The 20,310-nt window shown below is 38.4% G+C and overlaps 1 protein-coding gene and 1 pseudogene across 2 annotated transcripts in view; one reads left to right on the plus strand and one right to left on the minus strand.

The window, feature by feature from the left end:
• MMRN1 (multimerin 1) overlaps nucleotides 1-20,310 on the minus strand; it is a 64,498-nt gene that overhangs the window by 18,202 nt on the left and 25,986 nt on the right. Inside the window, exons 4-5 of the mRNA XM_082838326.1 lie at nucleotides 9,984-10,085; nucleotides 8,469-8,642 (exon numbers count right to left, since the gene is read on the minus strand). Coding sequence (XP_082694452.1) covers nucleotides 8,469-8,642; nucleotides 9,984-10,085 — 276 coding nt within the window. The remainder of the gene's footprint in view (nucleotides 1-8,468; nucleotides 8,643-9,983; nucleotides 10,086-20,310) is intronic.
• LOC309961252 (ras-related protein Rab-5B-like) lies at nucleotides 2,997-3,699 on the plus strand (annotated as a pseudogene). Its single transcript has one exon. The product of its transcript is annotated as a ras-related protein Rab-5B-like (transcript).

Genomic DNA, 20,310 nt, shown 5'->3' on the forward strand with positions numbered 1-20,310 from the left:
GGCTTTCTGCCTTAGTAAATAATACCTGATGTTAGCTCATGACTGTTTATTAGGTTTCTAGTACAGTTGACCCTTGGACAATGCAGGGAATGGAGTGCCGACCCTCTGCACAGCTAAAACTCCACATATAATGTATAGCTGGCCCTCCGTTATATCCAAGATTCCTCTGAATCCACAGTTCCACATCCTTAGATTCAACCAACCGACTGTGGATTGTGTAGCAGTGTAGTATTTACCATTGAAAAAAGTCTGCTTATGTAAGTGGACCCAGGAGGTTCAAACATATGTCGATCAAGGGTCAACTGTAATTAGGTTTCAGAACTTGTGTTTCGAGCTTATAAAATTTAATATATTGGGCTTCCCTGGTGGCGCAGTGGTTGAGAGTCCGCCTGCCGATGCAGGGGACATGAGTTTGTGCCCCGGTCCGGGAAGATCCCACATGCCACGGAGCGGCTGGGCCCGTGGGCCATGGACGCTGAACCTGTGTGTCCGGAGCCTGTGCTCCGCAACGGGAGAGGCCACAACAGTGAGAGGCCCGCGTACCGCAAGAAAAAAAAAAATTTAATATATTGACTGCAGAGACGAAATTTAATGAGGTTCCCAGAGGAGGAACAATATGAAGTAATAATCACAAGATTCAACAATAGTTCATAATAACAATAAAATAAAAATAATGAGAGGTTTGAGGATCACAAAACTAAGTCAAATGACAGAAATTTAAGATACACGTTGACTCTCATAATATGACATTAATTTTTTTTTTTTTTTTTTTTTTGCGGTACGCGGGCCTCTCACTGTTGTGGCCTCTCCCGTTGCGGAGCACAAGCTCTGGACGCGCAGGGTCAGCGGTCATGGCTCACAGGCCCAGCCGCTCCGCGGCATGTGGGATCTTCCCAGACCAGGGCACGAACCCGTGTCCCCTGCATCGGCAGGCGGACTCTCAACCACTGCGCCACCAGGGAAGCCCGACATTAATTTTTTAGGTGATTTTATTTATTTTTAGTTTGATAATTCTTTTTTAAAATATTTCTATTGAAATACAGTTGATTTACAATATCATGACATTAATTCTTAACAAAAAGAGGAGAGGAAACTTGCCACTAATGAAGCACATACTAGTTATCTCCCCTTTAGAAAGAATAGACTGATCACGAGCCAGAATTATGGATAGTTATAAACGTAGCATTAGGAAAAAAAAGGAAAAAGAAAAAAAGGGTCTTGAACTATTCAGAACTACTTAGAACAGGAAATAAATATTCAAACATGTAAAAACATAGAAACAAACCTGTTACATACAAAAACAGAAAATGGGAAAAATAAAACATGCTTGAGGCATATTTATAGTACATGGCAATGAAACAGATATAAATGGAAGATATGTTCATTCAAACATGTAGTTGATATCTATAAGGTAAGATACAGGCAACATAATACAAAGCATTTTAATCAGGAAGGTCTGTACAATGGAGAATTGTGAAGTAAGTTATGGCTACTATGAAGTCTATTCAAGAAAGATGATTATAGGATAAAAATACATAGTCTCTACGTGTCTCCATTTTGTAAGCAAGTTTTAAAAAGTATTTAAGTTGCTTGAGAGACCTCCATAAAACATATTGTGAAAGAGCAATTATACCAAATAGAATGATATATTGCTTGAGGGTCTTGATACTAATTAATGTGGTACAAAGACAAAGCTGTGAATGGATAAATATTTCCTTGGAAATCCTAGACCTTAAAGATGCATGTTTTTAATTGATCTTTAGGGTCTAGGATTTCCAGAGTACAAAAATTTATTTTACATTTCTAAACCTAGTGGAAACTGATATAAACTTAAAAGTCTAGAAACTATAAGTAAGTGAAAATCAACTTGTATGTAATAGAAAAAAATAATAAAAGCACATGAAGTATGAAATAGTTATCAGTGACACACAGCACCAAAGTACTAAGGAAAGGCTTAGAAAAGATTATATAGCTGCAATTAAGATAAATTATACTGAAACAGTCCTAACTTTTGCATTTACTAACATGAATAATCATACCAAGAAAAGTTTTAAAGTATTTTTATTTTCTAAATTTTACTTAGCATTTGACATGTCACTCATTTATACAACAAATCTTTGTTGAGTACATTCTAGATGCTACACAAAAAATGAAATTTGGAAAATTAGATTTCTTATGCTTAAAATAGAATATATTAGCTTCACTAAGTGTAAGTGCTATTAACTACTTAATACTACTTAAAGTGCTATTAACTGCTTAATTAACTACTTAATAGCAAAGTTATTTTTATTGCACTTTCTACAGGATCATTTAGTCATTTCCTGTGGGTTAAAATTGTCTTTAATTCTCATGATGAAAACAGCTAGATTGAAACACAATAAAATAATTAAGGTTAGGAATCAGACTTCCCTAGGATTTATAACCTCATAATTCTGGCTTAAAATGTTTTTCAAGATTGACAAGGTAAAATAAAACTTAAGCGTAATTAAATTAATTAATTAATTGTGGACAATAACAACAGATTTTAACTACAGCAAGGGAAAAACTACATGATCTGAAAGTCAGAAAAAGAATGAAAATAGGCGAAAACACTGTAATAGGTAAAATTCAGTACAGAATCTTGATCAAATTAACTAGGGAAAAAAGTAAACAATCAAAGTAAAAATTAGAAGGTACTCTCATGCTTTAAAACTTCAGTGGAGGCCGGGGGCCCCGCCCCAGGGAGGGGAGGAGGAGAGGCAAGAGGGTTTGGCTGAGCTGCAGCTGTTTGTCTGTTTGACACGGGCTTGGGCCCTACGGGGGGGAGATGGAGGCCCAGGACTGTTGAAGCCTGGACGTCCCCTCCCCTCCCCCCTCCCCCCTCCCCTCCCCCTCCCCTCCCCTCCCCTCCCCTCCCCTCCCCCTCCCCCTCCCCCTCCCCTCCCCCTCCCCCTCCCCTCCCCCTCCCCCTCCCCTCCCCCTCCCCCCCCCTCCCCCTCCCCCTCCCCCGTCCCCCATCTGCTGCTTTGTGGCATCCCCCTCCCTCCACCCTTTCCCACTCTTATAATCTAGCCATGACTAGCAAAAGCACAGCCAGGCCCAGTGGGCAGCCCCAGGCCAGCAAAATATGTCAGTTCAAATTGGTCCCGCTGGGTGAGTCTGCAGTGGGGAAGTCTAGCCTGGTATGACGTTTTGTCAAAGGGCGGTTCCACAAGTACCAGGAGAGCATCACCAGAGCGGCCTTCCTCACCCAGTCGGTTTGTCTAGAGGACACAACAGTCAAGTTTGAGATCTGGGACACAGCTGGGCAGGAGCAATACCATAGCTCGGCCCCCATGTACTACAGAGGTGCCCAAGCTGCAGCTGTGGTTTATGACGTTACTAATCAGGAAACCTTCGCCCGAGCAAAGACATGGATAAAGGAACTACCGCGACAGGCCAGTCCTAGCATCGTTATTGCCCTGGTGGGGAACACAGCTGACCTGGCCAGCAAGCGCACGGCAGAGTACGAAGAGGCCCAGGCGTAGGCAGATGACAACAGCTTACTGTTTATGGACTTCAGCCAAGACAGCTGTGAACCTGAACCATCTCTTCCTGGCGATAGCTAAGAGGTTGCCGAAGAGTGAACCCCAGGGTCTGGGGGGTGCAGCAGGCCGAAGCCAGGGTGTGGATCTCCATGAGCAGTCCCAGCAGAACAAGAGCCAGTGTTGTAGCAACTGAGGGGTGGCTAGCGGCAAACAAGGATGGAGCTAGCGCGAGAGCTCAGAACTAACCTCCGTCCCCACCGCTCAGCACACAGCCCCTACGGTAACAGCACACTGGGCCCTGGCTCCCAAGGGCTGCCCCTTGACAGCTCCGTCACGGCACTTTGTAACGCTTCAGCAACGACACCAGGCAGCTCTTGCCACTGGCCTCCTACCCCTACTCTGGGGCTTGGGGGGCAGATCCCCCAGGACTTACCTTCCAAATCAAACTTCCTTCACTTTGTATTATAGGTGCAAGACAGTGACCTACTTATCTTTCCTCCTCCTCCCCATTTTTTCAGAAAACTCTTTTTTGGTCTCCTTCCCCTTCCCCTTCTGCTTTCGGTCAGTCTCTGTTCTTGATCCTCTTTTTCTTCCCCTCCCCAGGATGGAGAAGGTAGTGAACCCAGGAACTGAGGAAGGAGGTTTGCAGTTCAGTCACATTAGGGGCCCTGGGGGAAAGTAAGCCTCAGAGCAGAGGGGAGTAAGGAAATATTTCCTTTTTGTTTTTATGTGGCTGGAGTTCTCATATTTGGAAACACTGAGTTGGCCTTGTGGAGGGTGTTTCTACGTAGAGGCGAGAATGGGAAGGCAAGCTCTCAGGCACCAGGTTGGAGTCTTGTTGTTAGCTAACTGGGCAGAGGTGGAGATGCAGTGTCATCTGTGGCTCAGGAGCTCTTCCAAGGCTTACTGTCCCCTCACCCAGCCTCTTAGGTAGCTTCTCCCCCATAGTGGGGGAGATTCTGGACCCCAGAGTCCTCCAAAGCATCCTCACTGGCTGCGTGCATCTTTGGCTCTACTGTGATCTAAAGGGAGGGACCAGCCTCTGACTTACACATATGCATTTTTTTCTCTCTGGCGCTCAGATGGCCTCAGCCCCAGACACTATATCCCCCCTGCAGTTTGTACTTTAATTGATGGTAGTTCAGTTGTGATACTGTTTTATGGGGGTTTTGATTGATTTACCTGCCCTCTTAACTTTTTAATTAAGTGGAATCCGAGGTGTATATGAGGTTTGGGGAGGGGCTGTAGAGAACAGTACCGGTGGCAGCTACTCAAGCCCAATCTCCATTGCTAGCTTCCTCCAACTCTGATTCTTACTTCACCTATGTTCTGGTCAGCCTAACTCTTGGGTGTAGGTTTAATCTTTCCTGAGGAATTAACTGAGCAGCTGGAGAGCAGTCTCAGGATAGCACAGGCCATTGTAGGGGAGTGAAAAGGAGTCAGCAAGATGGAAGAGTTTTCTGGGTTCCCATTCAATTTGATCCACCTATTACCATGTCTTTTCTACTTCCCTGTAAATAGGTATGATCTTTATTCCCACTGTACAGTCTGTTCTGCCCCCCACCTCCCATCAGGCCCTATTTCTTTTCTCCTTTGTTAGTATCTTTGGTTTGGTCCCTCCATGCTTACCCCTCAAACCCATCCCCCATGCAACCAGTGGTTTAATCCGCATACCACTAGGAGGGTAGTACCACAGAGGCCTACTTGTGGCCCCCTAGTACCATAACACCTGTTCCTGTGGACAGGGAACGACTGGCACTGAGGGTCCCTCACAACTATCTCACATCACCAGAGGATGTTGGTCCTTTCTAAATCTCTAGTCTCTCTTCACATCCCTCATCAGGTATTTTAAGATGTCTTTGGGAGGCCATCAAGGCAAGAGAGAACTCTAAATCCCTTCTTGTTCTAGCCCAGGGTTTTGAGGAAATTGGAGGAAATAAGATAGGAGAGGCCATAGTGACCTAGGATTGGAACCTTTCTGCCCTTCTGGCTTGCAGGCTGCCTCCTGTCCCAGAGAAGCTGAGAAATCCATGAAGCTGAGATTCTGAAGGACCCAGCTTAGGTTCTTCCACTTACACCTAAATTCCCTTTCTTTACCAGGGACAGCCTTAGTTCCCGTGGCCCTGAAACACGTACACATTTTCCCCTCCTTTTCCCAGTACCCACTAGCCCCCCAAAGCAGCCAGTGCATCCTTACAAGTGGAAGAACTACGCGGGCTCCCTTAAGTTTCTTAGAAATGAAGCTCTTTCTCTGTGTAGTTTTCCCCATGGAGCAGTAGCGAAGATGTTTCATTGCCTTGGGGCTGGGAAACCATTTCTCCAGGCTTCTTCTCCCCCCCCTGCCCCCCTTAGGAACAGGATTGGCCTTAGCTTCTGGGCCTACCTGCTGCCTTCCTTCTACTTTCTATTAGCTCTTCTGCTTTCCTTTGAGCTCTGTTGGGCTTAGGGAATCTTAGTTTTTATTTCCCAGCTCTTCATTTTTTTCTTCTGATCATTTTTTTTAAGGGGAGGGGTATCATTTTTTCTTTTTTGGCTTCTAAGAAAGCATTTGCCTTTTTTCCCCTTTCCTCCTCTCCCAACATAACGATCGTGGTAACAGAATGCAACTGCTGATTTACCGATGTATTTAACGGAAGTAAAAAAGGAGAAAAAAAAAAAAACCTTCAGTGGAAAACTACATTGGGCACAGGGTAAAAATCACAGCAGTGTCTGAAAAGGAATCAAACAGATTATTAGCTTAAAAGCTCGTTTCAGGAAAACAAGCTTTTCAGATAATATTTCTATAATTTGTTACTAAAGAAACAACTGTGCAAGAATCTGATTTTGCAAAGATACATCGAAGTGCTTTATGTCAGTGTATGAGTGGGCACATCATTTTAACTCTATTTGATTCTGTTTCATGTGACTCAAGTGCTTCTACTTCCTAAACGATTTGATATTGTATTTGGTAACAACAGACATATTTGATTATCAGACACCTGGGCATGTCACTTCTGTGGTTGTGAATGCATGGCCTATTCATAAAATTCAGATACTTCTTAAGGTGTTGGGGCATTTGATTTTGAACAGTTTCTCTGGCTACTAGCAGATGAAGCACTGCTTCTCAACTTGGATGTAGAGTAAGGGAGAGAAGGGGTGGTGGTTTCAGGAAAACACAGTGCCTTGGGGGTGAATTTAGTTTTTGTTTCCTGTATAAACATTCATTAACTGCAAGCCATCTGGTTCTCATAATTGATTGTGCTCAGTAAATGATTAACGTGTCCTGTTGAAGAGGGAATACTGTTGTTGTTGCTGTGAGTGTGTATTGTTTCCCATGTCTGGGTCGGAATTTTTGTTAGTAGGTTCACATATAGCTGTTGACAGGCCTAATTCACTCAGGCTATGATAACCAAATTTTGCTAGACAAATTTCATTACTGTGGTTATAGTCAATTATGTACTGTTCCTATTTCACTTCTTTCTCATGCTCACTTCAGGGAAAATATATTCCTCTCTCATGCTTGCCATGGGTAAGTTTTAGCCATAGGGAGCATGCCAGAAACGTAGGACAGAGTCTTTCAGTTGGTTAATAGCACCAATAATTTACATGATTAAAAAAAATCATGATGGCTCTGTACTGGTAAAGGATATGGAAATCACCTTTTTATTTCTTTTACATGTGAACCACATAAAATAGAGAAAAAATAACTTGTGAGTGATAGAAATGGGGTGTACAGTGAGTATGTTTTATGCACAAAACAAAGTGAAAGGGACCGATAATCCGGAAACTTGGGAACAAACAATAAGCCCAGTGAATTGAGATGCGCCTAGTAACCAAAATACTTGTCTGGAATATCTGTGCGCTACCTGAAACCTCTTCCGAATTATCAGTGATCCCTTATCAGTTGAGATGGTTTTTCTTTGCAGAAACCTTCCCTGAAGTCTAAGACTGGATTTATTGAAACTATCAAGGGGCCCCACTGTATCGTACAGAACACTACCATGGCAATTTCTCACTATATATTCAGCATACGTCTCTCTGGTAGGCAGAAAAATGCTGCCCCACCTAAGATGTTCACACCCTTATGCCCTTAACCTGTGAATATGTTACCTTCCATGACACAAGGGCCTGGACATATGTGATTAAGGTTGAGAACCTTGAAATGAGGAGATTATCCCAGATTATCCAGATGGGTCCAATGTAATCATATGAGTCCTTACAGAGGAAGGAGAAGGCAGAGGAGTGGGCCTGAGAGCTGCCATGAGGGCTCAACAAGGCCACAAGCCAAGAAATGCAGTGGCCTCCAGAAGCTGGGAAAAAGCCAGCTTACAGTCATCAAGAAAATGGAATCTCAGTCCTACAACCGCAAGAAAATGAATTCTGACAACTCAAATTAGCAGGAAATGGATCTTCCTGTAGATCCTCCAGAAAGGAACACAGCCTGCTATTTTTAAGAGCACAAAATTCAGGCAAACCTGACTCACATTTCTATGAATAACAACCTGATGTGTTTTAGAATATATTTTATTGATTATATTCCATGAGCGAGATACTTTCTGGGATAATAATGCACTTTAGGTTTATCCTCAATATCTTCATCAACATTGAGATAACCATGGATCTAGCTGTCCCTGACAATCATCCCTTAACCTCACCTTTATCTTGAGCTGCGAACCACAATTGGAGCAGATTAAGTACGGCTCATTTTAACTATAAAGGAATACAAGTTAGACTGTAACTAGGTACATAATGTCAATAAGTCAGATGAAATATTCAGACAAAAAGTTGACTATATTAGTAAACAATATTTAGATGCTTCAACTTATTTCAGAAATTGAGGGATTTAAAAGTATCTTATTCAAAAAAAATCTTAGACTTCTCTATCACCCAATCTAAAGCAAAAATCCCAAAATGATGTGAGAAAAGATAAATGAGTCATTTGCTGTTTGTCTCAACTGAATGAATAATTTATTTTACTTTTACCTTTTAGAAAAGATTGAAATTCCCTGCCTTTATCTTCACTGATTTTCCCTTCCAGTGAGGAGTATGTGTTCTTTATATCACTCACGGCCAAAGAAATATTGTCAATCTTCTTCTGCAGAAGGGTCAGTTTCATTGCCTGGTAGTTCATCTGGTCAGTCATTTTTTGTGTCACTGCTGCATATAGAAGAAGAGAAAATGGGAAACGTTTAAACATACATATTTAAAAACCACTCAAATTTCATGATAGATTGAAAGGTCATTCAAATAAGCCATGTTTGCACTTCATATTTGAAAATACAGATTATATGCACTTAGCAAATGGCATCCTGAATTTTATACTAATATTTAGGGGTAGAAATTTGTAAAAAGCATTCTAATATCTTAGATTTCTAAAATGTTTTAACTTTGTCTAGAATTTTCAGTCTCTCTTTTGCTAACCTGAAAGAGTTGTTGTTAAACTTTCAATAGATGAGGAAATTGAGGGTCAGAAAACTGAAATACCTTGCTTGAGGTTACAGAGCTAATGCTTTATCTTCTGCTTTCAAGTCCAATGCTCCAGCATTAAATAGATGTAACCACAGATATACACACACACATATGTATATATACTACATGTATGTATGTAGTTTGTATATATATTCTGAGAATTTTATTCTTTACTGAGGTATTCTTTAGAGAGATAGAGAGATTCAGAATTTGGTTAGAATCACTTTATAAAGCAATGATACTTTCCATGCCATTACACATGCATTTCAATAATTCAAGGAGGATTTTACGGTATCTTGTGAAAATACTGAATTTCAATCCCTTAAAAAAATTTGAGTACAGATCCTAAGCTATATTCACCTGCATTCTTAGAGAGATCCCCTTAAATCAGATTTCTCAATTTGAGTGCCTTATTCTGTATGACTAGATATATGCCAAACATAGTGAGATGTTTTTAGCAGTAACCAACTTTATGTTTCTAAGAGATGAGGTTAAGTCTAAAAGGAATGGTAAAATACTTATGATTAGAAAGATGAGAAAATATGTAACATGCCAACTTTAGATCAACACGAGGTCCTCGTTGATTCTGAGCCACATTCTTTGCCCTACTCGGTGAGCAATACCCCTCAGTGATCTCTTGTCAACCAAGGGAAGGGAGCCTTCTTAGCTCCCTTAAAATGATCCAGTCCACCCATCCATGTCAAGGTTCTTCCATGATTGTACTCTTTGCAGGACAAAAGTTTGATTTAATTTTGGAAACCTGTGATTTCCTTACAACCTAGTATGACAGCATTTTTATTCTCCTTCTGTGTCTGCACACAGAGCTCCAGTAATTACACATGTTCCCTTCAGGCTGGGAACCTGCAGCTCACCCATAGTTTCTCCCAACATGCAAATAGAAAAGGATCGAGAGGTATGTTAATGTCACCATCCAACGTTTGACAGGCAAGTGATGTCTTGTTTGGAAGTCATCATAAATAGTGTTGACAGTGATTGGGTTTAGGGATGACAGTAATTACAGTCTGTGACCTGGGTCACCACAGTCTTGCTGCTGCTGCTCGGGCGTCCCTCTGCCACCTGCGGCGTGACTCTCAGCCTGGTTGCTGTGTATCAGCTGCTGTTGTTCCTGGGCTAGAGGGAAGCAAAAAGAGAAGAGAGAGAGTTAAGCACTGGAACCGCCTCATTTTTTTCCAGTCCTGAGCAGCAATATGGCTGCTGTGCATTTTCCCGTGTACTGAAGCTTGACGGTCAGCGATGACTGCAGAATAAGAGGCTCCGCCCCCATCCACAGGGTGATGTGCTCCCACATTGGTGTGGGAAGTGCAAGACTCTAGTTCTGTTTGGAAAAAATAAAATTATTAAGGTTTCCATTTAGGTGAAAATGGGTGGTAGTTTGGGGAAGCCGTGTAAACCGGGGTACGTAAACTGCCGGCATGATCGAGAGGAACCTTAAAATCAGCTGTGTTAAAAGCTAGAGCAGCTTTCTAAGTGGACTGTCACAGAGATGGCTTGTTTAACAATGCAGTTTCCAACTGGTGGCCACTTGGAAGTAAGGGAGAGCTACAGGTTCTTTACTAAAAGAATACCTGCGTAGTAGTGCCACTTAAATGGGTTGTTCCCAGATTTTTAAGAAATGCATAGGCTCAAAACCTAAGGACTGCATGTAAAAGTAAACCATTATAGGGCATGTCTCGAGGGGTTCTATCTGTAAAATCAGTGAAATTTCAGAAGAATAGAAATTCTTGTAAAGCAAATTTACTCTCTTAAAGAATTGCTTCTCATTTCCCATGAATCAAGTAATATTTTAAATGGCAATATAAGTTTTCATTGGGGAAAACAGTTTAGAGGGAAGATTTATTAAACATATTGAATACATCAAGTAGTGTATGTCTGTAATTTGCAGACTTCTAATGAACAAATTTATTCATGGAAGTCTGCATATCAGACATGAGAAAACAAGCGTTTGGTGTCTGACTGCTTCTTCCCGTGTGAAATCATGTACCAATGAAACTGCACCTCTGGCACGTGTTAATTATGCTCCCTAAGGCATGTGTGGCTGGGACAATACTACTAAAGCATCTCTACTCCATAGAAAATTTATTTGCCCCTAATTTGAGTTAGTCTCTATTGCTAGATTGAATTTTGCATTGCTTTCTTCGGGGCATTGAGCTAAATGAATGACTCTCCATTCATGTCCAAGGTTTTTGCTTTGATTTTGCTTCTTCTTTTTCTCCACTGCATAATAGATGGTCCTGCATAACTGTTGATTTATTTGGTGGAAGAAAACAATCTGTAGCTTGGGGAAAAGTGTATGCATTTGAGGGCTGCAGTAGGTGGTGAAAAGTATTAAACTTCTGCTAGATCCTAGTAATAAAGTTCTTAGAGCCCCAATTCAAATGAATTCATACAAATATATCTGCTAAATAATTGTATGGTTTTTAAAATCAAGGTTCCTTCTTAGATGATGTAATAAAGCATTTTACTGGCAGCTAAAATCTATCTACCCAGGAGGGTTACCAGAGAGTAAAGCAATGATTCTCAAACCAGGCTCTCTGAATCAGCAGTGTCAGCATCACCCGGGAACTTTAAAAAATACAACTTCTGGGCCCCATCCCAGACCTGCTAATTGAAGAAACTCTGGAGTGAGGCAGCAATGTGTGGTTTAACAAGCTCTCCCCCTGATTCCAATGCACACTAAAGTTTGAGAACCACTGGAGTAGAGCATCAAGATACATCTTCCTTAGCAACTTCCCACCTCGCTACCTTCCCTGTTTCTCTTAGCAGTGGAAGAGTGTTCAGGATACAGACTTGTCAGTATTACAGCAAAAGGAACAGGTGGGTTTAACAGAATGAACAAATGGGTCTTTTCATTTTTTACTGCTTACCTTTCTGAGCTAGATCATAGGAAAACAAAAAGGGCTGGTGTATTGAAATGCATACCACGACTTGGTAGGCAGAAGACTTTGTTAGGAAGCGATGTGTAATTATGGTAAAACAAAGACCATATTGTTTTGTGACATACAAACAAGGTTGCTCTTCAAATTTCTTTTTCTATTATTAACTTTTAATGCATATTATGTTTTTGCTTTGTTTTTTATTTTACGTTTCTTTAGAATAGTGATTTTTCATCATGGGTGGAAATCAGAAGCATCTGTTAACTTTGAAACACTAAGTGTTAATGTGCTCTCCATCCTCCTCCCACCCATCTGAAGATTATGATTCAGTAACTGTTTTGGGGAACTGAGCATGTGTGTACAGAGTTTTTTAAACTCTGCAGGTGATTTCGATGTATGACCCTGGTTAAAAAGCACTAATTTAGAACAAATTTCAAAATTTTCTAATTCTAATAAGTAAATGCAATGGTGTAAGGTAGAAAATACCAGATGTTTAAGTTAAAAATTGCAATCCAGAAATTGATCTTCAGAGATTTTTCAACAGCCGTAAGTGCTTGTTGATAACAAGAGCATATGTTAAAGACTTGATTTATTAAAACTCTAGTGAATAAAAACCTTTAATCTCCTACCATTCCATAGAGAAGCGGGCCTTTACAAGGAGTCAGTGAAGCGTGGTGGACGTGCAGGGTGATGGTCACTGTTCGTGACTCCCTAGTATAGATGATATTATTCTCTCTGTTGTTAGGACACAGGATCCCTGAAGAGGGACTCCTAAGCATGGATGCATGTGAAGTGTCTGAGCCACCTCCCCAGAGATCAAACCCAGAGTCCACTTACAATTGTAGAATGTCTCAGAAATAAAAGGGCCTTTCCACTCAAAGCCTAGGCTATAGCTCCTGACTCCCACCTGGTAACATTCCACATACCCCAACTCCAAAACTGTATTTAGTCAGTATGCACCGGTGTGACCTAGCAATTATTAAAATACTGAAATACAGCCATACCTATTGGCAAATATATAAAGTGTAATAACTGATACAATTAATTATAAAAATCAAAATATTAACTTATTCCAAGTTAATTGTGGATGCACGATAAAGAATAAAGATATATCTTGTAGGATACATGATAAATGTATGGAATTCCTATTATAATAACATCCGAGAACCGTTTTTCAGAACTAGCAGTTTGTTGGGCCCGTTTCACGCACTACATAGAGTTTATGAAACATTCTGTGTTTTGGCAGAATCATCAGTTTATCATTATATGTGATTTATGTAGTGGTTAGAATTTCCAAATTGTTTGGTACTTACTTTAGTTTACTTGCTAGCACTAATTGTCCTCAGCACATAATTTTTGCTAAATATTATTAAAGAATTTATAATCAATTATTGAAAACACTGGAAGAGACAAAAGTTTAAATTTTCAAAGTATTTCTTTTAGATATCATGAGTTGGAATTTTTTGAATCTGAGAAAAAAACAAATGTTTTCAATAATGAAACTAGTCCTGGATTATCTAATATACCATGCAGAAATCAGTTAGTCTGGGACATCTTTTGATATATAAAATATCAAAGTCAAAAATATCAATATCAAAAATCAATTCAATTTAAAATGTAATTAGTACTTTTGAAATAAAATCAGCTTGATTTTCAATAAAAATTAGTGGGCTATTTTTACTTAATATATAAATGTTGATTTCAAATAATGATATGAATTTGTATCATTTAAAATAAAAATTGGGCTTCCCTGGTGGCATAGTGGTTAAGAATCCGCCTGCCAATGCAGGGGACACGGGTTCAAGCCCTGGTCCGGGAAGATCCCACATGCTGCAGAGCAACTAAGCCCGTGAACCACAACTACTGAGCCTGAGCTCTAAGGCCCACGAGCCACAACTACTGAAGCCCACATGCCCTAGAGCCCGTGCTCCAAACGAGAGAAGCCAACGCAATGAGAAGCCCACGCACTGCAACAAAGAGTAGCCCCCACTCGCCGCAACTAGAGAAAGACTGCGCGCAGCAACGAAGACCCAACACAGCCAAAAATAAATTAATTAATTGATTAATAAAAAAAGTAAACCCTCAATACTGATCTAAATAAAATTACAATACAAGCCTATATGAAAAAAGTAAAATAAAAATTACTAGACTTATTTGTCCTCATAATGACATTCAATTTCTGTTAAAATTCATTTGTGATCAAGAGAAAAATATTAAAGAACTTTATGAAATTAGTCTCATGAAATAAGCTTTTGTAATAATAAAAATTTTCAAGTTAAGCAAAGCTTTTGAAATAAAAAACTTCAAAAACACTTTATCAAGTATGTTAATAAAAATCAATAAAATAAAAATATTTAGAAAAAATTAGAACTTTTAACATTATCATATAATTGAAATAGTAGATCATTTCAGAAAAGAAAAATATTATGGAAGTTACCTGACAAAATAATTCTGATATAAGAATATCATTTCAAATCAGTTTTACGTTTAGCATTTGGAAAACAAGCTTTTTACAAAAAGAAAAAAGAGAATTGGTTTTCAGAAATGACAGTCTAATAGAAATGTCAATCCTTTTTTAACTTTATAAGGGAAAAAAATATTCCCCTTTTTAAACTGGAGATAACTTGAAAACTGATAAAAGATATTTTACATATGAAAAATGTTCATACATACTATTTGACACAAAAATTCATAAGGGATAAACTACATGAGAAAACATAGATTTTCTAATAAATCATATGAAAATGAAATTTTTATGACAAAACTCAAAAGCATAATAAATGTTTAAGTTCCTTGATTTATGATGCCCTAAATTTGACCAAATGATGTTTGCAAAGCTCTATGAATTAATTAAATAGGACATTCCTACAAGAATTTTTATGATTTAGTTAATAATAAATATACTGAATATTTAAAAATGCACACACTATTCAAGGACTGAAAAAAAAGGAATGCAATCACTGTTAACTCAGTAGTGGCCAGTAGATAATTCAGCAGGATGGCAATATCATTGATGTTAAAAGAAATTATAAACATACTGAGATTTCCTGTCACCTAATGGCTCTAAATCTGATGGAGAAATCTCTAAAGGAGATGGACCTGTATTAAATCATCTCTCTGACATCATTTAGCTGGTGTCATTCATGTCAAAAGAAAGAGCACACCAATAATTTGTAGAAATTAATAAGCTGTTTAGAAATTATTTGAATGATACACGATGAGTGATTTGTGTTATGGCTTATATTACTTGGTATATAGTTTATAATATAGATAACATATGCATTAACTTAAGAAAATAAAAAGTAATGCATTCTTAATTTTTGATTTTTATATTAATGTATATATTAATTGATACTGAGTCAGTTGTCAAATGTTTGAATATGACCCCTGCCCATTCTTACCCCATCCTCATAATCAAGAGGCAGATTGGTTGAGGCAGAGTCACGATCCTGACTAAGGTGGAGTCACCTCAATAAAAATCACGACAGCATTTTACACAGGGTTTATTTCCAGGGGCTCAGAATCCTACGCTAAAGCTTTATTATAAATCATAAGGCATTATTTTATATTGCATTATCATATTCTAATGAAATTGGGTCTCTTCATCTCTTTACAAAGTATTACATCTTGCATAGTTAATGTAGAGATTATTACGTTGCATCTCATTGAATATTCTCCATTTGAAAAGTACTGGCAAAGCAGGGAATCACGCGCACACACACACACACTCACACTCACACAAGAGGAAGTAGGGGGTATTTTACGTGTGCTCCATTCCTATTTGAGGGGGGGTAATTCATCAAGTCGTAGTTCTCGCTTTGCCACTCAGCCCAGGCAAGATCCTGAATGTGCAAGAAGTGAAAACAAACCTAGGTTAGAGGGAGAGGGTCAAGAACAGAAAGGAGGCAAACCAAAAGAATTCAAGAGTAATTTTCTATTGACCTTAGGGTCAAAAGAATTTCAAATAAGTTTTATTCATGCAATCTGGAAAAATCCTATTGCACTGCAAATGAGAGGATAGAAAGTGACATACCAGAGAAAATCAGCAAATTAGAAATAAAAACTAAAAAGAGAAGAAAAAAATTTTAAACCAGTGACAAGTAGGAGAAGAGAAATTAAATAAAGCTTTCAGGAAGAAAAAAAAGAAATAACTGAAAGGGATAAAGATTAACACATAGAAGTATTGAGTGGAAGTCTTCAGTTTTCTTGCACACTCATTTTTGGTGATTCACTCCTCAGTATGTGGAAACAGAATATCTATGAAATAAAAATGAAAATTTCTCCATATTTTTGTAAAGTTTTAAAGAGACTGATTTGAAAGAAAATGTAATTGGACAAATCCTTTCAATATTGAATTACAAAAACTAATGTGATTATGTGTGTGTGTGCATAAAACTTTCCATTTGCTCTTAGCTATAGTTATTTTTAAATTAATTGTTGTAGGAGGAAATAGGTGAGGAAATTATACTCCTAATTGTAAAAGAAACAACTATTAAGCATCACACAAAGATCTTTGAGATCCAATTGTCATATGAACCTCTTTTCTCTGGAATTCATTGGATGGGGTCTGTGAAAACCTGCAATACCTGTTTAGCAAATTCAATAGTTTGTTATCTTTTCTTAGCTCTGTTTGTTGACTGGAGTTCAATACTTGCATTCATCCCAATTTATTTCTCAGTATTTAGCTGGTGGAGAAGCACTGATAGGATCTCTGACAGCGGAGTCAGTTACTCTCCTGTGATAAAATTCCTGGTTGATCGATGCTCTTTTATTTTTTTCATTTAGCAATCTTTCTGTCTTCCCCACGTATTCTCTGCCACAGGACTGCCACGATTCTAGGTTTTCCAGGCAATGTATCTTATCTTGCACTTAAGCACAGACCTTTACTTTGTTCCACAGGGCCCAAATTTCTGTCTCTTCTTTTTCGATCCTTTCTACGATATTGGAGCTGAGACAGAAGGGCATTTGTTTAAGTCAGATAATTTCCAGAGATCTTTATGTACTTCTCATTTAAAAAAAAATTCAATATATTTTAAAAATTGGATTTCTTTTTTCTCTTCTCCCAGTACAATTACTCTTTTTCCCTTGCACTAGAAACTCTGATCTTGGTGGATCAAGGACTTAGAGAAGCAAGGTCAGCAAGTGTCAAGAGCAACCGTTTTCTTATTAGGTGCTTTTTCTTTCTTTCTTTCTTTTTAATTAGACAGGTATTATTTGTGAGGTTTTTTTTTGTTTCCTTCCAGGCCTTTGAGGCATATCGCGGAAGTCATTAATGGCAACTCAGTAATGAGGAAGCTTGCTCTCTCTGCCTTAGAAACAGAAACTTTCCTGTGTGGCTTGACAAGACGGGTTTCCAGCTGATTCTTTGATATCAACTGAATGCTTGCATGACGATGTTCAGTACATATGTAAAGATTTACCGAGATTTAGTAGTTAAACAGTAGAATGCAGTTTTATGCAACAAAGGTCCCTGGTGTTTTTTGACTAAATGTATCATAATTTTATTGAGCAAAGATGCTTACAGGAGGTAATGTTCTTTTTCAAAGAGGAAAGCATTAATCACCACCGAGGAGAACCAGTTATGCAAAAATATAAGAAATACAGGGTTTTTTCTGTTTTAAATATTATAATTTTTATGGCGTAGTAATTGGAGTAATATTTAAAATAATCTTACTAGAGAAGCCCCATATTTATAATGTTAGTTACAATAGCTCTTACATAATTTATTGAATTAGTGCACACTTGTGAAATGAAATATTTTTATATATTCATAACATATGGCAGGGTTAGTTTATTCCAATTACTGCATAATTGCATTTTTTAACATTCATAATAACTGTGATAGATTTTATAAAGCACAATTTTATGAAATATCTTTTCCCTACATAGAGGATCTGATTAAAGCTGACTGGACTTTGTTTTTTTATTTTTTAACATCTTTATTGGAGTATAATCGCTTTACAATGTTGTGTTAGTTTCTGCTGTATAACAAAGTGAATCAGCTATACATAGACCTATATCCCCATATCCCTTCCCTCTTGCATCTCCCTCCCTCCCTCCCTATCCCACCCCTCTAGGTGGTCACAGAGCACTGAGCTGATCCCCCTGTACTATGCGGATGCTTCCCATGTGGCACATGTATACAATGGAATATTACTCAGCCATAAAAAGAAACGAAATTGAGTTATTTGTAGTGAGGTGGATGGACCGAGAGTCTGTGATACAGAGTGAAGTAAGTCAGAAAGAGAAAAACAAATACCATATGCTGAGTAGATTTTTTAAAAACAGATTTGCAAAGAAGTTTTTTTTTTTCCTCCTCTCTGATCTAACATTATTTGAACTTAAATTCCTGTACTTTGTGTCATTAGAGCAAAGCCACAATTTCCTTGTACTACTTGAGAACATTTTAGAGACATCTACTGGAAAAGCAAATTATTGCAATTTTTATAAAATTGGCTTAAAAAGTATGTTGTTACTGACATTTCAAAAAACTTTCTCGCATATCATATCACAAATCTAGCTCCCTTTCTGAGACAAACTCGTTGACCCTCAAAAAGATATAACAAATGTAAAATATATAAAAAGTGTTACTTTGCCGTTGGACTTAATGCTCCTTTTTCTCCCAGCAAAACTCTATTCACTTAGACTTCTTAAAACTTAGTTTCTTCTTGACAGTATGACTAATATTTTTAATAAACTGATCTAGAACTTATTATCAGAATTTTGATTATCTGAGTTGCAGCAAAAAGAGCATCTGTGGAGGGTTAGTAATATTATAAACAGCATATTGGAGAATAAGATGACGGAATAATTGCCCCATGGATTCTTTTTTAACTCTTTATTTTATATTGGAGCATAGGTGATTAACAATGTTGTGTTAGTGTCAGGTGTACAGCAAAGTGATTCATTTATACATGTACATGGATCTGTTCTTTTTCAAATTCTTTGGACCAGAATTTTGGATCACAACATCCTTTCCGAACAGGTCGGGGATGGGTCTATGGAGAGAGAGAGAGACAGAAAAAGAAACAGAGAGGGTAGAAAGTGAAGGAGGAGAAATAAACAAGAGTACAGTTGCCAGCAGTTCCATTTTATTCCTGATCTACTGATTTTTTTGTATATTTAAAAAGACCTCCCTACTGCAATTTAAATTAAAATGGTTACTTTTTCTATTATGAAATGAATTTTTTTGTGGGGAGGAAACTTGTTGGGGAAACAGGGGGTTGTGAAATTCATGTAATAGTTTACAAATTTTCTGTGAATAAAATAATTTCCTCTTGTTGTAAAGGACTAGCACTGAAGTAATTATCACGGTAGCTACATAACCAGGTTTTCCAAACCCTTGAGGGCTCTGAAGAGCTTTAAAGAACAGATCAGTCACACTGATTATTCTTGCCATATTTGGAGCTGCTTGTCATATGAGACAGTGTGGAGAGTGCCGTCAAAGGAAACCTGACAATTTTCTCTGCCACATAAGAATAAAAGACTGTTGGCACATACATAAAGTGTGATGAAAAGGGGAGGGGGACCTTGGCACATAATTGGGTAGGAATCAGAAGGAAAATATGTGCACCTCCCCACCCCCTGCTCCAAGGATAGATGAGATAATGAAGAATGGCTCAAGGGACAAAGGGACTCAGTAGTTCTTGATACTACCAGTGCATCAACTGCAGTAATAAAGAATTCAACAGCTTTTATGTACTTCAATAAAAGGGAAGATGAGGATGGTCAGGATGCCGTAGGGAGCAACAGTCGGTTCTTTTGGAATCACAGTTGTATTAGAGTTGATTGTATGACAAAATGACACAATGGGCATATCTGCCATCAGAAAATTATTCCTACCATAGATTTCAATAGAAAGAAGTCCTTCCCACAGCAGCTTAATCAGCACATACCTGAATTATGAGTAATTCTAGTTACAGTATTGTGACAGAGAGTCATAGAACTGTTCTGGGACATTTTTGTTAATGGGGATTCAAGATCACGATTTGTGAATCCAGTATTAAAGATATCCACAGGTTGCATCCATTAGAACATGAGGTGTTAGTAAGCAATCAAAGCTAAACTGTTTGAATTCCATTTAAATATTTCATATAATACTTTTCTAAAAAAGGGAAAAATAGTACGTAGCAGGTATTCAAAACTGTCAACTCGTCTTGTCTCTTGTGTGTGTATTTATAATGATGGAATTCTATGTTTTTCCCTCCTAGGCATATACAGTCCATCATAGTGATCAATAATCGATTAGCAGGTATAAAAGGAAGAAGCATGAAACAACACAGTCCTCATCAGCTGGACACCATGACATTCTTTGACATACAGACTTTGCTTCCTATCTCTTATGTACGATAGGGTGTGGAACGACATTCGAAATTTCTAGAAGGGTGTATTGTGAACAAACACTGAATATTTAAGAAATGATCATGGAATTAAAATCCTTTTTCATAAGGAGAGAAATATAA

This window comes from Leucopleurus acutus, assembly GCF_964270905.1.
Source record: "Leucopleurus acutus genome assembly, chromosome: 4".
Lineage (NCBI taxonomy): Eukaryota > Metazoa > Chordata > Mammalia > Artiodactyla > Delphinidae > Leucopleurus > Leucopleurus acutus.